The sequence below is a fragment of the Nannobrachium achirus genome, assembly GCF_963921795.1.
Source record: "Nannobrachium achirus genome assembly, chromosome: 22".
Classification (NCBI taxonomy): domain Eukaryota; kingdom Metazoa; phylum Chordata; class Actinopteri; order Myctophiformes; family Myctophidae; genus Nannobrachium; species Nannobrachium achirus.
Window position 1 is genome coordinate 26,367,535 of NC_137829.1, and position 21,493 is coordinate 26,389,027.

The 21,493-nt window shown below is 39.6% G+C and overlaps 2 protein-coding genes across 2 annotated transcripts; one reads left to right on the plus strand and one right to left on the minus strand.

Annotated features, from left to right (window-relative positions):
• The first annotated feature begins 2,320 nt into the window (after positions 1–2,320).
• Positions 2,321–8,915, plus strand: scrn3 (secernin 3). The gene is made up of 9 exons (XM_080752628.1): positions 2,321–2,365; positions 3,907–4,006; positions 5,207–5,276; positions 5,485–5,666; positions 6,003–6,202; positions 7,783–7,995; positions 8,107–8,269; positions 8,362–8,542; positions 8,743–8,915. Exons 2-9 carry the CDS (start codon positions 3,921–3,923, stop codon positions 8,902–8,904), a joined length of 1,257 nt encoding a protein of 418 aa, XP_080608754.1. The 5' UTR covers positions 2,321–2,365; positions 3,907–3,920; the 3' UTR covers positions 8,905–8,915.
• A 1,855-nt stretch (positions 8,916–10,770) lies between these two features.
• On the minus strand, positions 10,771–21,325 carry gpr155a (G protein-coupled receptor 155a). The gene is made up of 16 exons (XM_080752574.1): positions 21,242–21,325; positions 19,741–20,244; positions 18,871–19,270; positions 17,807–17,978; positions 16,996–17,151; positions 15,913–15,996; positions 15,671–15,791; positions 14,642–14,726; positions 14,125–14,215; positions 13,690–13,897; positions 12,650–12,745; positions 12,194–12,324; positions 11,710–11,805; positions 11,563–11,627; positions 11,335–11,472; positions 10,771–11,023 (listed from the first exon to the last, which is right to left on the minus strand). Exons 2-16 carry the CDS (start codon positions 20,165–20,167, stop codon positions 10,789–10,791), a joined length of 2,505 nt encoding a protein of 834 aa, XP_080608700.1. The 5' UTR covers positions 20,168–20,244; positions 21,242–21,325; the 3' UTR covers positions 10,771–10,788.
• Positions 21,326–21,493: the final 168 nt, after the last annotated feature.

The window sequence follows — 21,493 nt, forward strand, 5'->3', positions numbered from 1 at the left end:
TTTATGGTAACAAATCTTCCTAATTTTTATCTGATTTTACACTTTTTGCTGTATAGCGAATGGTTTATGGTAATATTTATGGAATTTATTATAAATTATTGGCACAGTAAAACAGGTCGGGAATATTTTTAGAGGTACTTAGGTACATCATGAACAAGGGGATATAGTTGTTTTATGGTAACAAATCTTCTTGATTTTTATCTGATTTTATACTTTTTGCTCTATAGCGGATGGATTATGGTAATATTTGTAGAATTTATTATAAATTATTGGCACAGTAAAACAGTTTGGGAATATTTTTAGAGGTACTTAGATACATCATGAACAAGGGGATATAGTTGTTTTATGGTAACAAATCTTCTTGATTTTTATCTGATTTTATACTTTTCGCTGTATAGCGGATGGATTATGGTAATATTTGTAGAATTTATTAGAAATTATTGGCACAGTAAAACAGTTTGGGAATATTTTTAGAGGTACTTAGATACATCATGAACAAGGGGATATAGTTGTTTTATGGTAACAAATCTTCTTGATTTTTATCTGATTTTATACTTTTCGCTGTATAGCGGATGGATTATGGTAATATTTGTAGAATTTATTAGAAATTATTGGCACAGTAAAACAGTTTGGGAATATTTTTAGAGGTACTTAGATACATCATGAACAAGGGGATATAGTTGTTTTATGGTAACAAATCTTCTTGATTTTTATCTGATTTTATACTTTTCGCTGTATAGCGGATGGATTATGGTAATATTTGTAGAATTTATTAGAAATTATTGGTACAGTAAAACAGGTTGGGAATATTTTCAGAGGTACTTATTTACAACATGAACAAGGGGATATAGTTGTTTTATGATAACAACTTTTCATTATTTTTCTCAGATTTCTTATTTTTTTAGTCACAGAATCCAAGCTTGGTTATATGCTACCACATGCTGTTATTTGGGGGGCCCCGGGGTCTCCGAGCAGCGCGGCAGAGCCCTGGTGCTCGGAAGGCAGCCCGGGACCCATGGGGACCCCCCCTGAGAAGCGGAGCTCTGGGGACCCCTCCCTGGGTGAGTTACGGCCCGCGGAGTGGAGCGGCGCCTCGTAGATCGGCTACTTTTGGGTATTTTTTGGGCGGCGGCACGGGGGTCTGCGGGGGTCCCCAGGGTGGGTGAGCCGGCAGGGACCCCCCCAGAGCCGGCCCTGTGTCTTCCGGGGGCCAGGGGGCCGAGTTACGGCCTTTTAGGCGGGCTGCAGTGGCGGCGTTCTGCCGCCGGGGGGCGCTCTACGCACGGCCGGCCCAGGGGCCCCGAGGCGGACGCGTGGGTACCGGTCCCGTCTCTCCCAGTCGCTCCTAGCCTAAGTTATGGACGTTTTTGTTCGCTGCAGTGCCGGGGGCCGCCACCAGGCGGCGCTGTCAATTTTGCCGGGGTCCCTGGGACCCCTGGAGGGGGTCCGCATGGTCAAAGTCCCAAATTTCCCCCAAAACATTTTGGCCGATCGTAGTTAACATTGGAGGTCCAAAAATCGGAGCGGCGTCTGGGGGTCCGCGGGGGTCCCCGGGGCTCCAGGGGTCCCTCAGTCTCTATATCCCCAGGGGCGCCGTTATATCGCCAGGGGTCCCTGGTGGTGGTCCCCGGGGGTCCGCCGCTCTGGAGGCCGAGGCCCCTCGGTCTGATGCGAGCGGAGCAGTGAAGGCCCCACAAAAGCCAGACATTGTGAGTTCAAGTCCCACTCAAGATGTAAACTTATCCATCAATAAAAGAAATGCAATATAATTTATACTTTTATTTAATTTATTTTTCATTAATTTTTTTGTCTAATTTAAAGCATCTGTTCATTGAATAGTATGTATTTCCATATTTTATAGACCTTTTGTGGCCATCGAATCTAGAAAGTATAATTTACCAGCTTGCCTTGAACGCACCATCACCTTGTCAAACCGTAAACAGCAATGTAGATGCGCAACGTATTTTGAAGCGAGGATAGCGCGACAAGCTTTTCCTGAAGTGCAGATGGCGTGACTGCAGTCAGACGCAACGTGAAGTAAACAAACGTGTCACGTGACACACACGTCGACGCAAGGTAGGAAATCTGGAAATGTCTTTATTTAATAAAAAATGTCACTTTATGTAGCCTATATGAATGCGCTATAACTGTGTTGGATACATTATAATAACCCAGGTTGAAGTCAAAATATGTTATACTACACCACCATAACAGACTTGATGACAACGTTTAACTGCGAATTAAATGTAGACTATTGTTTCCGGATTAAGCAGTCACGTGGCCTCCTGACTGAGAGGAGGTGGCTTTCTGAGAGAAAAGGTGGAATGGAAATAGAAAGTGACTGTATGAACACTGGTGAACATTGGTAAGAAAGATTATCTCGAGTCTCGACTCTCACGATAGATATTTTGAGCACAAATATAAATCGGTCGTAGCCGACCTGACGTGCAATGGATGACTGAATATTACAGTTATAGTTATTAATATAACTGAACTCAAGACTGATATGGTGGACAGTGGACTGTAACTCTAGAATGGCAGTGATACAAACAAGACAAGTAGGCCTACACACATTGGGAAGGATCCGATTTAATTCATTTAAAGTAATCAATAATAATAAAAAATAAATACAAAATAAAATATAATAAAGTAGAAAATGGCTGGAATGTCAGCCAACATTAATTGAACTCGAAAGTGTAGACCTATAAACCAAATAATCCGCAAATTTAAGGGTCTTTTAAAGAGTTAGAAATGTATTCGTTAACAGAGAAGATTTGAATATGTTCCTGTATGTTTCAGCTACTACATTTTTTCTGCCCTTATGTTTGATGTTATGCCTTTTCTGCTATTTTTTTCTGATATTATCCTAGATAAAGTATTATGTTCTATCCGTCTGTCTTTCAATGTTATATGAGATACATAAAGTGTGGTTCCTGTGGAAATAAGCATCGGCTTACTAGGATCTCCTTTAGTTGACCTTGTACCAGTGATTTGTACAGTCATGAAACTGTACTTTTTTCTATTGCAAACTTCTAATACATTCTTCAATCAATCAACCAATCAATCAAAAATATATCCAGTGGTGTAAGTAACTAAGTACATTTTACTCAGGTAGGCTACTGTGGTTCTTAAAAACACTTATTTTTTGCGCGGTGGTCACACCGTCTCCTATACGTGGCCTTGTGTGTGGGTATGCGTGCGTGTCTGTCTGTCTGTATGTAGCCTGCAATACCTTTTCTGACCACACATGTTAAGGGAGGGGCTCTGTTGTTCAAGCCAGACACACGCACGCGCGCGCGCACACACACACACACACACACACACACACACACACACACACACACACACACACACACACACACACACTCACACACAGCCTCCACCGCTCAGTTCACACAAGTGTGATTTTTTACTTTCACAGCCAGTATATCCAATTTTCAGTACTTTTACTTCTGCTCCATTATATCTCAGAAATATTGTAAATTTTTACTCCACTACAATTGTTTTAAAACTTTAGTTACTAGTTACTTGATTTGACTTATTACTACAAAACATACATTATAACCACTCCAGCCCTATATACATTTTGGCCATTTGAAAATAGCAGATCTTCAAATGGCCTTATGGCCACACATTGTGAGCTTGTTGATCTGCTATTTTCAAAAGATATTTGTACATTTTGAAACCCGTGAAATACGACATTCTTCATAATGGGTACTTTCTACTTTTGGTACTTTACACTTTGATGCCAAATAATACTTTTACTCAAGTAAATGTTGAATATCGGAGTATTTTTGCATGGTAGTATTGATAGTACTTTTTCCACCCTTGTGTATATCTGACAATACCAGAAATGTAGCACCGTAGAATAAGTTGTTCTTACTTCTTTCCTTTTTATCATCATAGTTATACCTGCCACCATGTACCCATCCTCTTGTGACACTTTCGTGGCCCTGCCTCCATCCACCGAAGGACAACATATTGTGTTTGGAAAGAACTCTGACAGGTAGGGTTGTCACAATGATTTATTATTTGAGATAATCACATATATATATATATATATATATATATATATATATATATATATATATATATATTGCATAATCATCAGAATAGTTTTCATTCATCTCTATAGATTAAAACATTTTTAATATAGGCCTACAAAATCTTTCAAAAATAGCAGATCTACAAGCTCACGAGATGTGACGCATTGTGAGCTTGTACATTTGTTTCCATACACTTTTCTTTCTTAAAATATAAAAGTATTACAATATGGACTGTTCTGGTCATAGTACTATTTATTATTATTATTATTGTGTCATCATTTTATGAACTGAATGGAAATTAACTGAATAGTAGCAACGCCAAGGGGCCAAGATGTTACATACACTCTGAATATAGGGATAATACCTTGCCCTCTTCGTAATGTTTTGCATGTTATGCTAATGAGGTAGTATGATCTACGGTTAGGGTATGGCTCAATAAGTGTTGAGGTAGCAGGGCTAAGTGGGTCAGTCAGGTGTTATAGCACAAAAATCACAAAAGATTTCTCACAATACCTACAGTACAGTGTCAACTTCACGTAGCTCATTTCATGAATATCAAATGTCCATCTTGGGGGAAATAAGTATCTTATATCAGTCATTCCTCTCCTGGAATTTTTTGAGGAGTTTGTCATTCTAACTAAGAAGTTCATTTCATAAATATCAAATGTCCATTTGGGGGGGTCAGGATAAGTATCTCATTTCCATCATAACTGTCCTGGATTTTTTTTTTTGTGGAAATGTCATTGTACTGTATCAACCAGGTTAGGTAATAACTAACATATACAGTAGGCCTTAGTTACCCACTATCTGGTCCATCTCTCAACCCCTCTCTCTCTCTCTCAGAGAGATATCCACCATAAGATAATTCACATAGATCTTTTGCCGATTGTGGAGAGAGAGAGAGTCTCTCTGGGCTCTGGTGGTTATCTATCCTAGATCAGTAGGTTAGGTTAAAATATTGGCAAGTGTACTTAAAACTTTGTCAATTATCTCTGTCTAGTTATCATCATTGGTACAGTTCATTGTCAGTCGTTTCTGTGTATAAGCTATTTGTATTTGATTTAGCTGTATCTGCTCTGTGAAGTTTTGGCTTCAAAGCCTAAAAGGCACACAGAAATGAAATTGATAGGTTCCAACGTTCAATTCCCATTCCCATTCAGGCCTTGTGATGAAGTGCAGGAGGTGGTTTACTTTCCTGCCAGAGACTATGAAGCTGGAGAGAAGGTTGAGGTAGGTATAGGAAAAGGAAATCCTTACTTGCTTGCTGTTCCGAAACTGTGATATTTGAACATTGCCGAGTTGAGATTCGAAACCCAGGTCCCCCACATGGGAGACCACATTTCAACTGTACTAGTTATATTGTATCAAAATAAGTTCTGGATCGCAGGTTTAATACTATCCATTGACAGCTTTTGCTCCTCTTTGTTCTTCTTCAAAGTGCACGTATATAGAGATTGAGCAGGCCACCCACACATATGCTGTTGTGTTGAGCAGACCTGCTTGGCTGTGGGGGGCAGAAATGGGGGCAAATGAGCACCAGGTTTGTATTGGAAATGAAGCCGTTTGGGGCAGAGAGAATGCTGATGATGAGGAGGCTCTTCTTGGCATGGACCTGGTCAGGTAATAATTGCTCTCCAGGTGGATCATTTATGCTTTTTTATTTTTTTTACCATGTTGCTCCTTTTACTATTTGTTTTTTTAATCATTTGTTTTCTTTCGGAGAGCAACAGTTTAACTGTTTAAATTTGACTTTAAACATTACCATGCAATGTATTACAGCTATTATCAAGTTGCCCTTATTATTGCTTAATTAATACAATTGTAGATGCATACCGTAGTCATGCACATTAACTGACATTTCCTATTAAACTATGTTTGAGAAAAGATGTGATCTTTTCTGTGATTAAAGATCACAGAAAAGGCAATGCATGAATCTGTCTCTCTTAATCTTTCTAGACTTGGACTTGAGAGGGCGGACACTGCTGAGAAAGCTGTGGATGTCATTACAGAGCTGCTGGGAAAATATGGTCAGGGAGGATCTTGCATGGAGGATGAGAGTGGCTTCACCTACCATAACAGCTTCCTTATCTCAGACAGGAAGGAGGCATGGCTGCTGGAAACATCTGGGAAGTACTGGGCGGCAGAGAAAGTGGAAGGTAATCACATGCAACATCTTCGACATGGCTTAGACTGAACTCACAAAGCATGCCATCACATGCCCTACAAAATTCCAAAGTTCAGGCCATGGATAGTGTTTGTCATTAGGATCAACCATATGACCCTGTATGTCAATGGTCAGGGGACATTTAGGCCGGCTTTACACTGCAGTCAAATCCAGCCCAAATCCGATTTGGTTCTCAAATCTGATCTTTTGGCCCGACTTTTCACACTGCATTTGCAAGTGACACAGATCTGATCTGTGCGTTCTGACTGATTTTAACAGCGTCAGCCCAAAGCTGCCCTGCGTCTACATATCTGCTTTGGTTACCGTGGTAACGACGTCGGCGCCATGACGTCACGTCACAACGTTGATGCTAGTTGATCACGTGTTCAGGAAATGCGACATAACAGACAAGCGACAACAACAAAAACTTTTTCTCTCCTTTTCTTCACTCTTGTGTTTCGCTATTCTCTCTGGTTGTATCTATTTAGCTCACGTGTTTTCTCTCTCCTCTCTTGTTTTTGAGCGGTGGTCACACCGTCTCCATAGCGTGGCCGTGTGTGTAGGTATGTGGGTGGGTATGTGGGTGGGTCTGTGGGTCTGTATGTAGCCTCATGTGGTGTAGTACCTTTTATGACCACACATGTTAAGGGAGGGGCGCTGTTTTCAGGCCAGGCCAGGCACACACACACACGCACACACACAGGGGGGAAGGGGGGGGAGGGGGGAGGGGGGGGGGGGGGTTGGTGGGTAAACCACCGCTCAGTTCACACGGGTGTGATTTTTCTCATGTGCTCAGCGCGCTGTAATATGCGCTGTAATCAAATAGTAAATAATCGCGCTCTGTAATGACGTCGGCGCTCCGCGCTCGGGTTGCGCAGCAAGTGACGCTTGGCCACTTTGATGTGACTTGCATGTGACCTGCATATAACTCAATGTGGTTGCTGCTTTCAGACTGAGTCAGATGTCCTCAGATCCGATATGGATCGGATTTGAAACCACACAAAATCGGATTTCATGTGACCTGCATGTGACATGTTTGGATTTAGACTATTTAAAAAAAATCGGATTCCACTTTTGAAGTGACTCAGATCTGATTCAGGCTAGATTTCAGTGGCAGTGTAAAGCCGGCCTATATATCGCACCAAACAACTGAGGTGTCATCTACAAGTTTCCCCAGCTAAATGATTGACAGTTAGGAACCAAATTAATCATTTCCATTTGTACACTCTCAGAGTTTAGTCCCAGAGATAAAAAGATTACAAAATAATTCTGAGAATACAAATGTATTTTGTCCAATCCGTATGGTAGAGTACGTTTATACAATATAAATAACTTACAGTACATATGGGGTGGTTGGATTTTTGTCTCCCTTCTATTCTATTGGAGACATTGCCTATGTCTGTTTGACTCAGGTCAAAATTCAATTTCTCCTTTGAGAAAGCAGGCAGGCTCTATTAGCTCAGTGGTAAAAATGTATATGCTTTAAAAAGTTGGGAATCGCTGATCTAAATGGTATTATTGCATGTAGTAGTAGTCTTAATCTCTTATGTCAATCGTGTTTTACCCTGCTAGATGGATACCGTAACATCTCTAATCAATATGGCATAACAACCAAGATAGACAAGGAACACCCAGGAATGAGGGAATATGCCCAGAGCCAAGGCTGGTGGGATGGAAAGACACAGTTCAGCTTTGCTCAAGTCTATAGCTTCTTGACTACAGCCAGAATCGAGGCCTCTGGCAGCCGATACTGTGAGGGAAAGAACTTGTTGGAAAAAAGCAATGGTCAGTCACAAATTCACAATGCAATTCATTGTAATAATAATAATGACAATATTTGATGAAGAGATTGTTCATGATGTGACTTAAACTACCAAATACTTATATTTACTTAAGGCCACATCACTGCTGAGACGATGATGGATATCCTAAGAGATAAAGAAAGCGGTATCAACATGGAGGGGATGTTCATGACAACAGGGAGTATGGTGTCAGTGATACCCAAGGATTCAGCGTTGCCAGGGGTCCACTACTTCACTGCAACTCCTGACCCTGAAAGGTAAAAGTTACAACAAAATACCTTTTGCATTAGAAACAACACATTATTTCATTATAAACCTTATTCACTGAATTATCTTTTTCCTGTGACAGGTCTGTTTTCAAACCTTTCGTCTTTGTGAATGACATTAAACAGTTGAAGCTGACATGCTCTCCCAGCTATGGTATTGATGATCCTGTGAAAAAGAAACCCCGGTTCCAGAGCAAGCCTGATCGCAAACATCCGTTGTTCATCAAACATGAAGTGGTGGCTGCCATCATCGAAACCACAAAGGTTAAAACCACTTAGTAAACTTGGCCAGTTCTATTTTTTCCTCGAGTCTACACCAAATCCCTTTGTGGGAAAAGTTCCACATTTCGTTGGATGTTCCACCTAGAATAGGGAAGTGACTTCAGACTGGGAGTTAAAAATGTATTTATAGTTCAGAATTCAGTTCTCTGTTGACTATTTTCTACCTGCTTTATTTCCTACAGGAAAGAGGAAAGAAGATTACAGAAAATATGAGGCAGCTGGAAAAAGACAAGATGGCTGAGATGGAGAACATTCTATCAAATGGTGTTCAGGACTCTACGTTGGTGGTGAATCTGTTCACAAACGCTGTTCAGGAGGAGATGGCTGTGTATAGCAAAAGTTGAGAATGGGTCTATAACCCATATCAGTGGTTCCCAAACCATTTCAGCCGGATACCATAAAGAGACATTTGGTATCTCCCCGGAAGTCAAACTCACTAAAATACATTATGAATTAATCACTTAAACCATCACTGTTCACATAGCCACTCACAATGCGTTGCATCGAGATGCGTTGTGAGCTTGAAATTCTTCACAATTTATTATAGGTTTTTGGATTCATATTTTTGTGTGTGCAAATTTCAGATTCTTTTGGGGAAAAAATACTTTGATTTCTTAATAAACAATTTCATTGAAAAAAAGAAAGAAAAAAGAACTAGACTAGAAAACTAAAAAAGAAATGTTTACTCGTGACCCATAAAGATTGGGTCTGTGGCCCAAAAAGGGGACCCAATCCACTGTTTGGGAACCACTGACATAATGACAAGTTGAGACTGTTTTGTACGGCATATACTGTAACTTCTCTGCCAAGTACAGACCACGAGATACTTGCTCATAATTTGCACAAAGACAGTATATTAAAATCATATTACAACAGAACATTTGATTAACTATATTAATAGGCTCAGCTATAGATGCACTAAATTATGGTTTTATATATTGAACCATTGCATGAATTTATTAATGTAACTACAAAATCCTGTTAAGCTTGATGAGTATAAAATCGGTATAAAATGGTCTGATAACACGTAAGTGTTCACAAATGTACTTTATTTTTTTTAAACATGTCATAAATATGCAGCCCTTGGCATAAAATGCATTTGCTCATTTGTTTTAGTAACTGACAAAACAAATACACAATTATTAAATAAGTGTACACAATTCTGTTCCATATTTATAAAATACATACAGCTGTCTTGTTAAGGCTAAAGCAACATGAATCTTTTTTTTCTTTTTTCTTTCCAAATATACTTATTGACGTGGCATAGTTTGTTCCGTACTCATGTTTCCATATAAACGGAGCAACTAAACCACTACAGTAGCTTGGCGAATACATTCCCCTGCATTCAATCCAAAACATTTACGCATAAAATGCATTAGTAGTAATACATTCCCTGAGTTCTGACTGACTTGCATTTCTCAGGCTTTCAGGAGGTTATGAGCCCAATACTACCATCATATGGTAATTATTCTTACGGTAATATACCTGGGCTATCATTTATAAAAAACAATAACAAAACTATAATGACAAAACGTTCTGGCTGAAACTATTATGTGTGCAAACTCTAAAAAGCAGCAAAATGTTCAAGTCACTTATAAATATTAGTATTGCCTGCCAGCTAATTCATCACCCAGTGCCAGAGCAAGGCGTTTTGAGAGAGTCATGCTTTTATGCTGTTGCATTTGCTTAAAGCAAAAGTCAGTGTAGTTCACAGCTGGCATTATGGTCTCATATGACACTTATTTCTTTTAAATCTCTGCATTCAGAGAATTACTGAGGCCTGTCACATTTTAACATACTGTGCCCTTGGATTGTTATCCATACCGAAAAGCTATTTGGCCACTTTAGAATAAATGAAAGGGATACCCTGAACATTTATGTGGTGAATAGGGATGGGACGGTAAGCGATAAAAAACACTCACGATAATAGTATCGTGGAGATTTAATTTATCGTGATATCGTCCTCCGTCATGCGTCTGTGATCAATTCACTTTTTTTGCCGAGCTGCATATCAAGTACCGCTTAAACCCTCTATAATTGGTAAAAGGTACTTAATAATATACGTACTTGATACAGTCTTTTTTTCACTATCAAATGTCTTTGCCAAAAAATAGCCGATCTACAAGCTCACAACGCGCCACAAGATCGGCTATTTTTTGGAAAAAGTTCTGCCCTGGGATAATGGATTTTGATTATCGCGATAATATTGTATTCTTTTGTCACAATAATCATGATATGACATTTTCATATCGTCCCATCCCTTGTGGTGAAGCAGTGAAGCAGTAGTAGAAGTTACTGTCCTGGAAGTCATACTCCTGATTGATGTGCTGGAGTACAGCACCCCGCTGCAGCCGAGTCCCATAGAGCACTGCCTCACCCCGGTCCTGTGCTAAGCCCAACTGTAGGAGCCACTCCACAAGATCACTGCCTTGAAATGTGTCCACCATAGTCCTCTTCCCACACCTGTGAGTCAAAGGAAGTATTCCCCCAAGGGCCAATTAAGTTGTCTTCATCGCTGCAAGGGCAACGGTGAATGGCAGAGTGGGTGAGTGGGAAGAGATTGCATTAAGAGGAAGCAAGAGAGGCATGCTCTGCAGCACAATACATGCAACATAGCTGTAATAACTTCTTTTTACAGTGTCTAAAAATATGTCATGCACTTTCCATATCATGCATTATGTGTGTATTTTGAACAGTGAAACTGTGGAGCAAATAAGGTTACAGACAAACATTTTCTCAAGAGGTCAGCCTTGGTGAACATCACAAGTCCTCACCTTCTCTTGTGGACAATGTCCTTAATACATTGGTCCTTGTGGTATTTGTTGAACTGAGTGCAGGTCATCCTGATATCCTCAGGTAAATCGGACTCTGGTTGCTCTGCTCTTTCCTTCCCATACCACAGGCTGTGTATCCTAAACATAATTAACAACAACAAACAGATTATCTTAAAACTCTGTCAGTGCAGAGGAAATGTGGCATTGTGAAAAGAAAATAACAATTACCTTTTCTTGAATGGTAGTATAACCAAAGTTTTGTCAAGCCCAAATAGTCCAAAAGAAATAAATCCCTGATGAGAGAATACATATTTAGTACAGAGAGTGAATATTATTACCTGTAGTCACAATCATGATGTTTTAGAGAAGAACTACCTGTCCAAAGTTAGCCACAGCACAAAAGAACTGCAGCTCTAAGTAGAGTTTCCCAGGAACATGGTTAAAGAACAGCCACAGGTAGCTCGAGAAATTCTTCAAAAAGCAGTGAAAACAAACAGGGATTATATAATTAGACACAGTAGTATTTTTGAAAAGTTATTTTGGATTCACGGTAATGGTTCTACTGGTGCTATTAGTAAGTAGAGTTTACAGCATTAGGACATTCAGCTAATGTCAGGTTTGACTTCCAAATGCTTTTGCAGCACTATAAACTTTTTGTGCTCTTTGGATGCAAGCCCTACCCTATACCTTGTAACTCCTTTTTTGAATTACGCTTTATAATTACAATTTACACACTTACGTATGTACGTGCATGCTGACTATGTCTTCAAGTATCTACCCTTACCAGAAGCAAATTCCATTCAGCATTATGATTACTTAAATGAATGGATATATAGGGTATTAGTTTTAGATTACTCACAGCAAGCAGACTGACAGTCAGAAGCAAACATAATAGTACATGACGCGGCAACTGTTTATCCGTATCCTGCTGGAACTGCTCCACTTGGATTAGTAGACAGTCTGATGATTCACAGCTATTCCCACACTGACCTGAGGGGGGCAGCACAATGTAAGGTTTACATATTATTCACTCAATATAATCTGGGTTGTTCAAATACAATGAACACAATGTCAAGATAATTTGATCTTCATTAATGAATTTGACATAAATTGCATAAGATTTTCCAGTAAATACAGGGCCAAATGCATAAGACTTTCCAGTAAATACAGGGTCCGATGCAAAGATACTCATCAAGGTTAGTCTGTTAAGTTGTTTCCATGAAGTATTGAAAAGTACTTCTGTAATAATTTCCCTATCAGTCAAACAGCGTCGCTGTCGAGTGGAAACCTTGTATGTAGGTGAACCATACAATACCTAGGTGTGTGGGTGGTGTGTCATTTATGTTTGTACTGATAATCATATCAGGCAGATCCAGGGGCTGGGCAGGGGCACAGTCGCATATGAGGCAGTCTGAAAACACAAACCAGTGAGTGATTTTCTGTTAAGAATTTACACACTGGATAAGTATGACCTACTGTATATTGACATAGTTTGATATTTATTTAGTTATTAAATAACTTCTCTGTCTGTCTGTCTGTCTGTCTGTCTGTCTGTCTGTCTGTCTGTCTGTCTGTCTGTCTGTCTGACTGAAGGAAAGGAAAACAACTACTGTGATCTTAAGACAGCAGAAGTTCCCACGAGATTGATCTTTCCGACTTCTGTTGTTGTTTTTACTCTGAAGGTGAGTCAGACTTGGAAAGCATAAAGCTGCTATACTGACACGTCTCATGTCATGTAATGTCATGACATGCCATTATACTAAAGTGAAGCATGGCCTAACAGCATTGTTCAGCACAAGAATACAGCATATTTGTTGTCCAAAATCTGGCTTAAATTATGAATCACTTGGCTAAAACGTAGGACATTTTCCTCCATGTTTTGCCATTGACCATGTTTAAATGGCCGCCATTATCATTCACCCCAAAGGTGCTATTGTTTTAAATAATCATGACACCATGTGGCATTGAGTTGTGAACTTAACATCAGACTAATGCAGAGTTTCACCGTACTGCAATGTGTTCTCTGCAAGAGCTCAAAGCTGCATAAGATACTCTATGCTAATTATTTTATTGCAGATTTCATTTAATTGCAGATCTATCACCCACTACTCCTTTCTGATCCATGCAAAGATTTGAAACAAGCTACTTAAAATGTTGTCTATCCCCAACTCTGATGAAGTGGCATTGAGACATTTGTCTCTACAGGCTACAGTAAGGGTTAAATAAATCTGTGGACCTCAGTTAATCATCAAGTTAAACACGGTACAGTACTACGCTGCACACTTTCTTTTATCAGCAATGTCAAAATAAAGGTTTAATAAAAGTAATATTTTGAGAGAACTGTTGTTTGGTTACCTCCATTGATGCTTCCTGATGGAACAGCTGTCTCCAACACATTTTGGTTCCTTGGTTCATCTACAGGTCTCAGGTCCTCTGCAGTGCCACCAGAGATATCTCTCTCAAGGACTTGGTAATTTGAGTCCCAGCTCCCTCTACTGAGACACACCAGAGAGCCCCCTCCAAGCAGTATGCTGAGGCCAAGCAGAACCGTGGTGCAGGTTATCTGAGCAAAACAGATATACAGAAGGTTGTTGAATTCATGGTTATTTTTTTTTTGTTTGTTTGTTTGTTTTGTCACATTCCTAAGCCAATAATTTGAGGACTCTTTGTAGGGAACAAAGCAGGCTCTTTGTGTCTCCTAATTTCACCTAATTACATCCCAAAAATAGGGATGCCAGGTTAAAAGTGGTTAACTTCAGCAGATGTTTGAGGGAGTGAGAAGTTTATTACCTGTAGGCTGCCGAAAAAGAAGGCTGAGTCAATTGTGTCTGGCAATTTCTCCCCAGAAATGAGTAGCACCGCAGAGGCAAAGGCTGGAACTCTAGAAACAGAGAGAAAATTCCATTTATTTTCTGCTGGCCATTTGCAGACAAAAGCAAAATGTAGACTAAACACTGTAAAAGGTCTGCCGAGGCACACTGGTGTGCCATGGGAGTTTGTGACATCTACACATTATTGTTGTGTGTCCTGTCCACCCTAACCAGTTGAAAGATAAATAAAAACGAATATCTACACAGTGAACAATGATCTCCCAATATTTCATTTGTTTTAATTTCGGTTATATAGTGCTTCTTCAGGCATTTAGATTAGATGTCTGCCTAATGAGAGAGATCTAGAGTAAAGGGTACTCTGTTTTAGGACACTTTGTACAATTTGCAACATACTAGTGTCATGTCCAGGGGTTGTACTATTTGTGAACCAAGCATACCAGATTAGTTTCATTTCTCATTTCCAGTCATTTACTCACCCCCAGCCTACCATCACCAAGACAGCTGGTGATACCTTCATCTCCTCACCACTCTTTGTTAGCACAAGAGAAAGCGCTATTAAGCCTAAAAAAATAAATAAATACAATTATACATAGACATACAGCATATATAAATAAAAACTCGTAATTTGCAACCCAAAAAAAGCACATTGAATCTCTGCAGTGGGAACAAATAGCAACAGTAACTTTGAAGTTGTTCTACAAAAAAGGTTAGTGCTAGATCCCAGCTGGTGTAGGAACGGACGATTAATAGACAGCTCTTCCAACCAATCAAATGGTGTTTAGTGTTGTTTAATTAATTCACTTTAATTGGACAACACGCATAAAGTATCTAACTGGAAGTACAGAAATCTAGCCCTGTATTTCCTGTACTTCCAGATAAGACACTTTCGGCAGTAGTCCATTTCCAGACATTATCTCCTCGTGAGATGGTGATGGGAACGGGGTTCAGCTTTAGCTAAGTTTAAGCATTTTATCAAAATCAGACTTATTGTCACACCACGGGATGTTTACAGTTGTAAAACAATGGGCGAAATTAGTTTTTGTGCAAGCTCCATCATTTTGATTGTTTCCAGAAAAGAGAACAAGGAGATAGAAGGGGGAACAACAACATATCTACATAATGTATTCATTGGAATAGTTAGGCTATGCCACATTTATACTTGGTGTTTGGGTGCCATGACACACTCCAAAAATGGCAGCTCTACAAGCTCACAACACGTCCCGGCATAACGCATTGAGCTTTAGATCTGTCATTTTTGGTGCTCAACAAAGCATACAACCAAGTATAAATCACTATTTAGGGTAAGAATTTGGGTGAGGTGTTCTGTGCTTACACTTCCTGGGATCTAGCATTAAACCCAACAGTACATAAATACCGGTATGTAATCCCAGTCATTATACAATATGGTAAGAGGAACAACAGAGATACAGTGTAATGTAAACAGTATTTATAATATGATGATGGTAAATTATTAACAGACTGTATGCATACTGTAGATGGCATACCTGGCCATACATATGTACTGTAGAGCGAAGTATATAACAACGCAAACGTCAAAACCTGGCCAAAGAAGGAGTCTTCTCTAACAATGAAGTTCCATAGGATCATTCCAATACATGTTGAGAACTGGAAGTGAGGAGATGCAATGTTTTTTGTTTTTTTTTAAGCATTGACAAAAGTAGAACTGAAAATATAAATGTTAAAATAGTGATAAATCATTTATTTTGGTGTTGAATGTACTGCTTACCTGCGCCAAGAACAGGTTGAATGTAAACATGTGAGGTAGACTCTTAAATTTCTTACTGAGGAGCATGACAGCTGTTGTCCATACCTATTAAACAGAGGATTTAGCATTAAAACGTGAGACATTTGTATTTGGGCATTAATTGTGACGACACAAAGGGTGATGCATGTATTATTTGTAACTGCTATAAACACTATTGATTGGTACAGGCATCAGTTAATTTACAGAGGAGGAGAGGAGAAAACATTGCAAAAGAAAAAGTATAAAGTATAATAAAAGAATAAAACAGTACTGACACAGTACTTTTTTTACGTGCAATAAAAATATATTAATGGGTAACATGTTTCATTACAAAGTCCTTCATTAGGTTACCTTGCTGTTATCTTGATGAAGATAACCTGATGAAGGACTTTAGAAACGTTCACAATAAATATTTTTGTAAATTGCAAGTGAAGAAGAGGTGTGCAAGAAGTAGTGCACACAGTCTGCCCATGGTCTTCTCCAATTAACACACCTGTCAATCTACAATTATGCAACAGTTCTTCTCTTTTCAAACATGTATTGTAAAAATGAAATTTCATCATTCTTTCCATTGGTATTGGTTCTGTGTTCTAGTTCCTTCTGTGTTGACAGTCAGACACAAAATGAGGAAGTAAGCCAAAGGTACTGGTATCTGTTGCCTCTCTGAACAGATCAATTTTCATCCCCTGGCAGCAACAGTTCTCCTTCTCAAAGGAAGTAGTGTCTTACTATTATTGCAGCCACAGTCCTTGGCTGAGTGTGTATGTGTGCTCTGTCTCTTGATACATTAGTATTGTGTAAAACTGTGCCATCAGACAAAGTTCAGCTCCACAGCTAAATTCCCTGTAATTGTACTGCTATAGTATGAATGGATTTAAGTGAAAAGAAGACAGTTCATTATTAAACCATACCTTGTTGGTAAGTAATAATTTACTGAAATAAAGCATACTGCCTTCAAACAAATCAAACAAAAAGGTCTCTCTGCTACAAAGGCGGTCGCAAATAACAGCAGCTGTAGATAATGATAGCCCTCATGTAATGGAGGTGCAGGCAGCTAATACTCACCAGTAGAACTAAGCTCACAATGCTTATGTTAAAGCTAACATTCTGCAATGAATCCATCAACAGCTTAGGATCCATCCCAGGTATTGTAAGTAACCAGGCAGAGGCATACATTATTGGAGCTGAGAGAAATGTGCTTATAACCATCCCAGACGTAACCTGTTGATTAGCAAAACACAAGAATCACACAACAACTCATCACAGGATGGAAGCTACATGACACAACCTTTAGGTAGTTAATTGAACAAATCAATTTAAATAAAATAACCCCGAAAGACACATGCACACATTTATACACACACGCGCACACGCACACACACTAGGGCATTCACCGAACATTCGAATATCAAAGTCACTATTCGACGTTGTTCACCAAGATAGGAAGTCCTAGATAGGAAGTCAAAATAAAGAGTTGTCAATGCCCCTGGTGTTAATGCTCTATATGGGGTTCTCAAATCTTTTTAGGCTGTGACCCCCAAAATAAACATATTTGAACTGGGGACCCCCACCCTGACAAGCACTTGGAATTGTATGTATTACATTTAATTTGTCTCGGTTCCGCAGATAACTATTGTGAAAATAGAAGATCTACATGCTCACAACGCCTCGCAACGCGAGGCGTTGTGAGCATGTAGATCGGCTATTTTCACAATGTTCGCCTCTTGCTTACTTAATATTTGACAGTTTGGTCAGTCCTGTCAAATATTCGAATACTTTGAAGTCGAATAATTCGAATACTAAAAATCACTATTCGTGAATGCCCTAACACACACACACACACACACACACACATCTCGATTAGGTAGCGACTTACAACTTCTAGCTCCATGTTATAGTGGGCAGCATAGATGGCCACACTGGGCGCAGTGGGAAAGACTCCATAAAGAAATGCATAGTTAGAAAGGCTGGAATGGTTCAGAGAGCTGCTGTTGTTACTAGAATCCAACAGTTCCACTGTGACTTTACAAAGTAGGGGCATCAACAACCTAAACAGGAAACAAAAGGAAAACAATTAAAAACACATCTTCTAAAACCGAGGGACTGCCAGCAATCTTGAATTACTGTAAATGATTAAATACAGTTGCCGTCACATTACAGTACATGCCTCGGATTTCACAAAAGGATTAAAATTTTGCGAAAGAGTTCTGAGTCATCAAAAGCTGCAAGCAAAATAGCATGTGCAGTGTACAGTACAAGCATGCAGAGGCCTAACCCTTTGTGATTTGTATTACAGTCCTAAGGAACAGCTACAGTAGTTCAGATCATTTAGGCAGGGTCACTGATTATGAAAATGATTTCATCCTGTACATGAATTAGATCAGCGGTTCTCAACCTGTGGGTCAGGTCCCCAAATATGATTAACTTAATGTGCAACATTGTTTTATCACTCAACAGTAAACAAACCAACATAATGTTTAGGTGTATAGAGTATGTATGCACATTTCTAAAGTAACAATTTAAGGACTTCTTAATACCTCTAAAATGACAAATTAAACATTGGCCAAATGGTCAAATATTAGAGGCAGAAATTGTGAAAACAACCAATCCACATGCTCACAACGCCTCGCAACTTGTGAGCATGTAGATCTGCTATTTTCACAATAGAACCGTGTCATACAAAATGTAATGCCTCAACTGTTAGTGCTCGACAGGGTGGGGAGTCGCCAGTTAAAATATTATTATTTTGGAGGTTGCGGCTTGAAAAGGTTGAGAACCACTGAATTAGATAGCAGCAACAGAGGAACATACCAGAATGAAAAGAACCAGAAAGAAACTCAAATACCTTGTTGAAGCACACAAAATTGGCCAAATATCGTTCAGTAAAAGTATTAATCTGATAATCTCCAATTATTTTTTTGCCCACAGCAAAGTACTTACAGTTTTGCTGTAATAAGCAGTATCAGAGCGAGAACCGTGGACCTGGTTAGTTTCCCCAACTGTCCCACCATGGACAGACCCAGGTAGAACAGTGCTGCTCCGCCAAAAGAGTTCGCCAGGCCATCCACAAATTCAACCATGAAGGGCGGAATTCTCTGGCCCAGGACAAAGTGGGCAATGATGCCAATGACAACCATGAATACGATGGGGTTCTTTAGAACCTGCAAGACGACAATCCCAAGAATCATAAGCTTGCTCTGTTGACGGTCTCTTTGGTTTTTCCATTTTTGGATCTCGCAGAAGGCGAAGCCAATGGGATTCAGCAGCATCAGGGACACAGGTGCCACCAGGTAGATGTATTGGAGGTACTCTGGATATGTGTTTCTGTACAGGGCCTCGACTGGGGAAAGAAAGTGAGAGGAATGACATAAAAAAAATGTTTTTACTTTACCAAGTAGGGTACAGTTTGCAATTGACTTCACTAATTTGATTCCCATTTTACTTTTACTGTATGTCATAATTCGGGGGTGGGAAGCCCCACGGTTTCTCACACCTGCAAATATGACCTACGAGCAAAATGGCCACTGTGTGAATACTGAATATGGTCAATGACGGCAAACATGCTGAAACAGTGCCCACGTTTGGAGATGACTGACATCACTGATACGTCTTAAATCCTACTATGACGTCACTGATACCGCTGCCATGGTAACAGCTGCAAGCTGAAACGGTGCCCATATTTGAAGATGACTGACATCACTGATACGTCTTAAATCCTACCATCCTATGAGCCGATACTTTAACATAATAAAGACACGATAGCTTGATAATAGTACTAAATCAAATATATGTTCACTGTATTTTACTCACCAATAGGGTATCCCAAAGCAAAATCATTGCTTTGAGTGGCAAAAATAGAGAAGAGGCCAGCTTTACTAAGGCGACTGTCTGGACTGGAAACCAACAACGTAAGGACAAAGACGAGGAAAAACACAGACACTTTGGCAATGAGGATGCTCCACAGAAAGGACCAGATGACATTGCTGAAGTCCAACAGAACCATGTTCTTGAACAGCAGTGCTGGCAGGGCAAACTTTGACACAAAGTTTCCCAGTCCTTTGGCTTGTGTGGATGTAATGATGTTGGCTCTCCCTGCAATGTATCCACACAGTATTATCCCAAAGCACTCCAGGAGAGCAGGAAAGAGTTTGTCAATTGACATCGTGGAGGGACTAGGAGTTGAATGCGGGTCTTCCACATATGATGACATGGCGCTACTAAAACTGTTAGATTCCATTGTGCTGCTCGTCCATTACATGTCAGCGCTCATGCTTGGTTTATGATCAACATGCTGGAGTTGTTTACTCCAGAGGGCTGTGGTGAGAGAAGATGAACCAAATTTAGATACATTTTAATAAAACAAAAAATAATGATGTGTATTATTATTACAACATTAATACAACATATTTCAGATCAAGTTTTTGCGTTGTGGCCAATTATAACATTTCTGTCTTATATTTAACAAGAAATCGTATGAACATGCACGGTACATCATTATCAGACTTAATTCTATCCTTCAACTTCTGGTTGAATATCTGGATACAGGTTTGTAGAAATAGTGGACTTTCATTGTCGAATGTAATAGCATGTTCTACTTATAATCGTGTATGCTTTACATTAGGCCTACTTAAGACCATTTAAAAAAATGTATGTCATTTTTTTCATGTAGGACAAAATAGCCAATTTTACATCGAGGTGCCAAGAATGATGTATCTAGTGCCCAGTGCCCACCTATCCTGTCTCAGATGCTACATCTGCATTATTTTTTTGGTTTGACAGATGTGTAGCTACATTGTGAATACATATCAGAATTATTATTATCTATATAGAAGAAGCATAGTAGCCTATACTGAGAACATAATATGCCCAAGGCAGTTCTTTGTACAAACACCAACAGATGACTTGTGACTTATCTCCACTCAGACACATCTCCAAGACAAGTGGAACCAGTTTAGAACACATTTTGAGGCCAGCCCTGCTCTCGAGGCAGTTTATGACACAACCAAGGCAAGAACCAAAACCAGATACCTTATTAGCATCAGCGCGAACTCACATTATCATATAATTTAGTGAGAGCAGTTCTGTAATCTCTGAAGAGAAACCTGACTTTGTAATTACACGTTAACGAGTCATTTTGTAAGCTCACTGCTGTTGACTTTTAAGGTTATCACTGATAGTGATTAGTCTAGACGCAGACACGCAGTAGTTATTTATAAACTTGAACCCCGGGCTGCTGTTCCGTCAGGTGATTTGCTGTAAGCTCACTGTGTTCAGACAAATAATAATCAGATCACGTTGTGTCAGTACTTACGATTGTTATTGTCAGTCAGGTCCATGTCCCGGACATTATGGTTCACGCACCCAGGGTTCACCCCTACATACAGTACAACTTTCATTAGTCCTATTTTGACGCAGGGAATCAGCCAATCACATTTGGAGAACGAGAACGACGTAAGAGGGGAGCTTTGAGCTTCTACCAATGCGCATTGCGCAAGCGCAACACTTTATACTGTGCTGTCTGTATAGTGCAGATTAAGATACCTTGGTGTGATTTGGCAGTGTT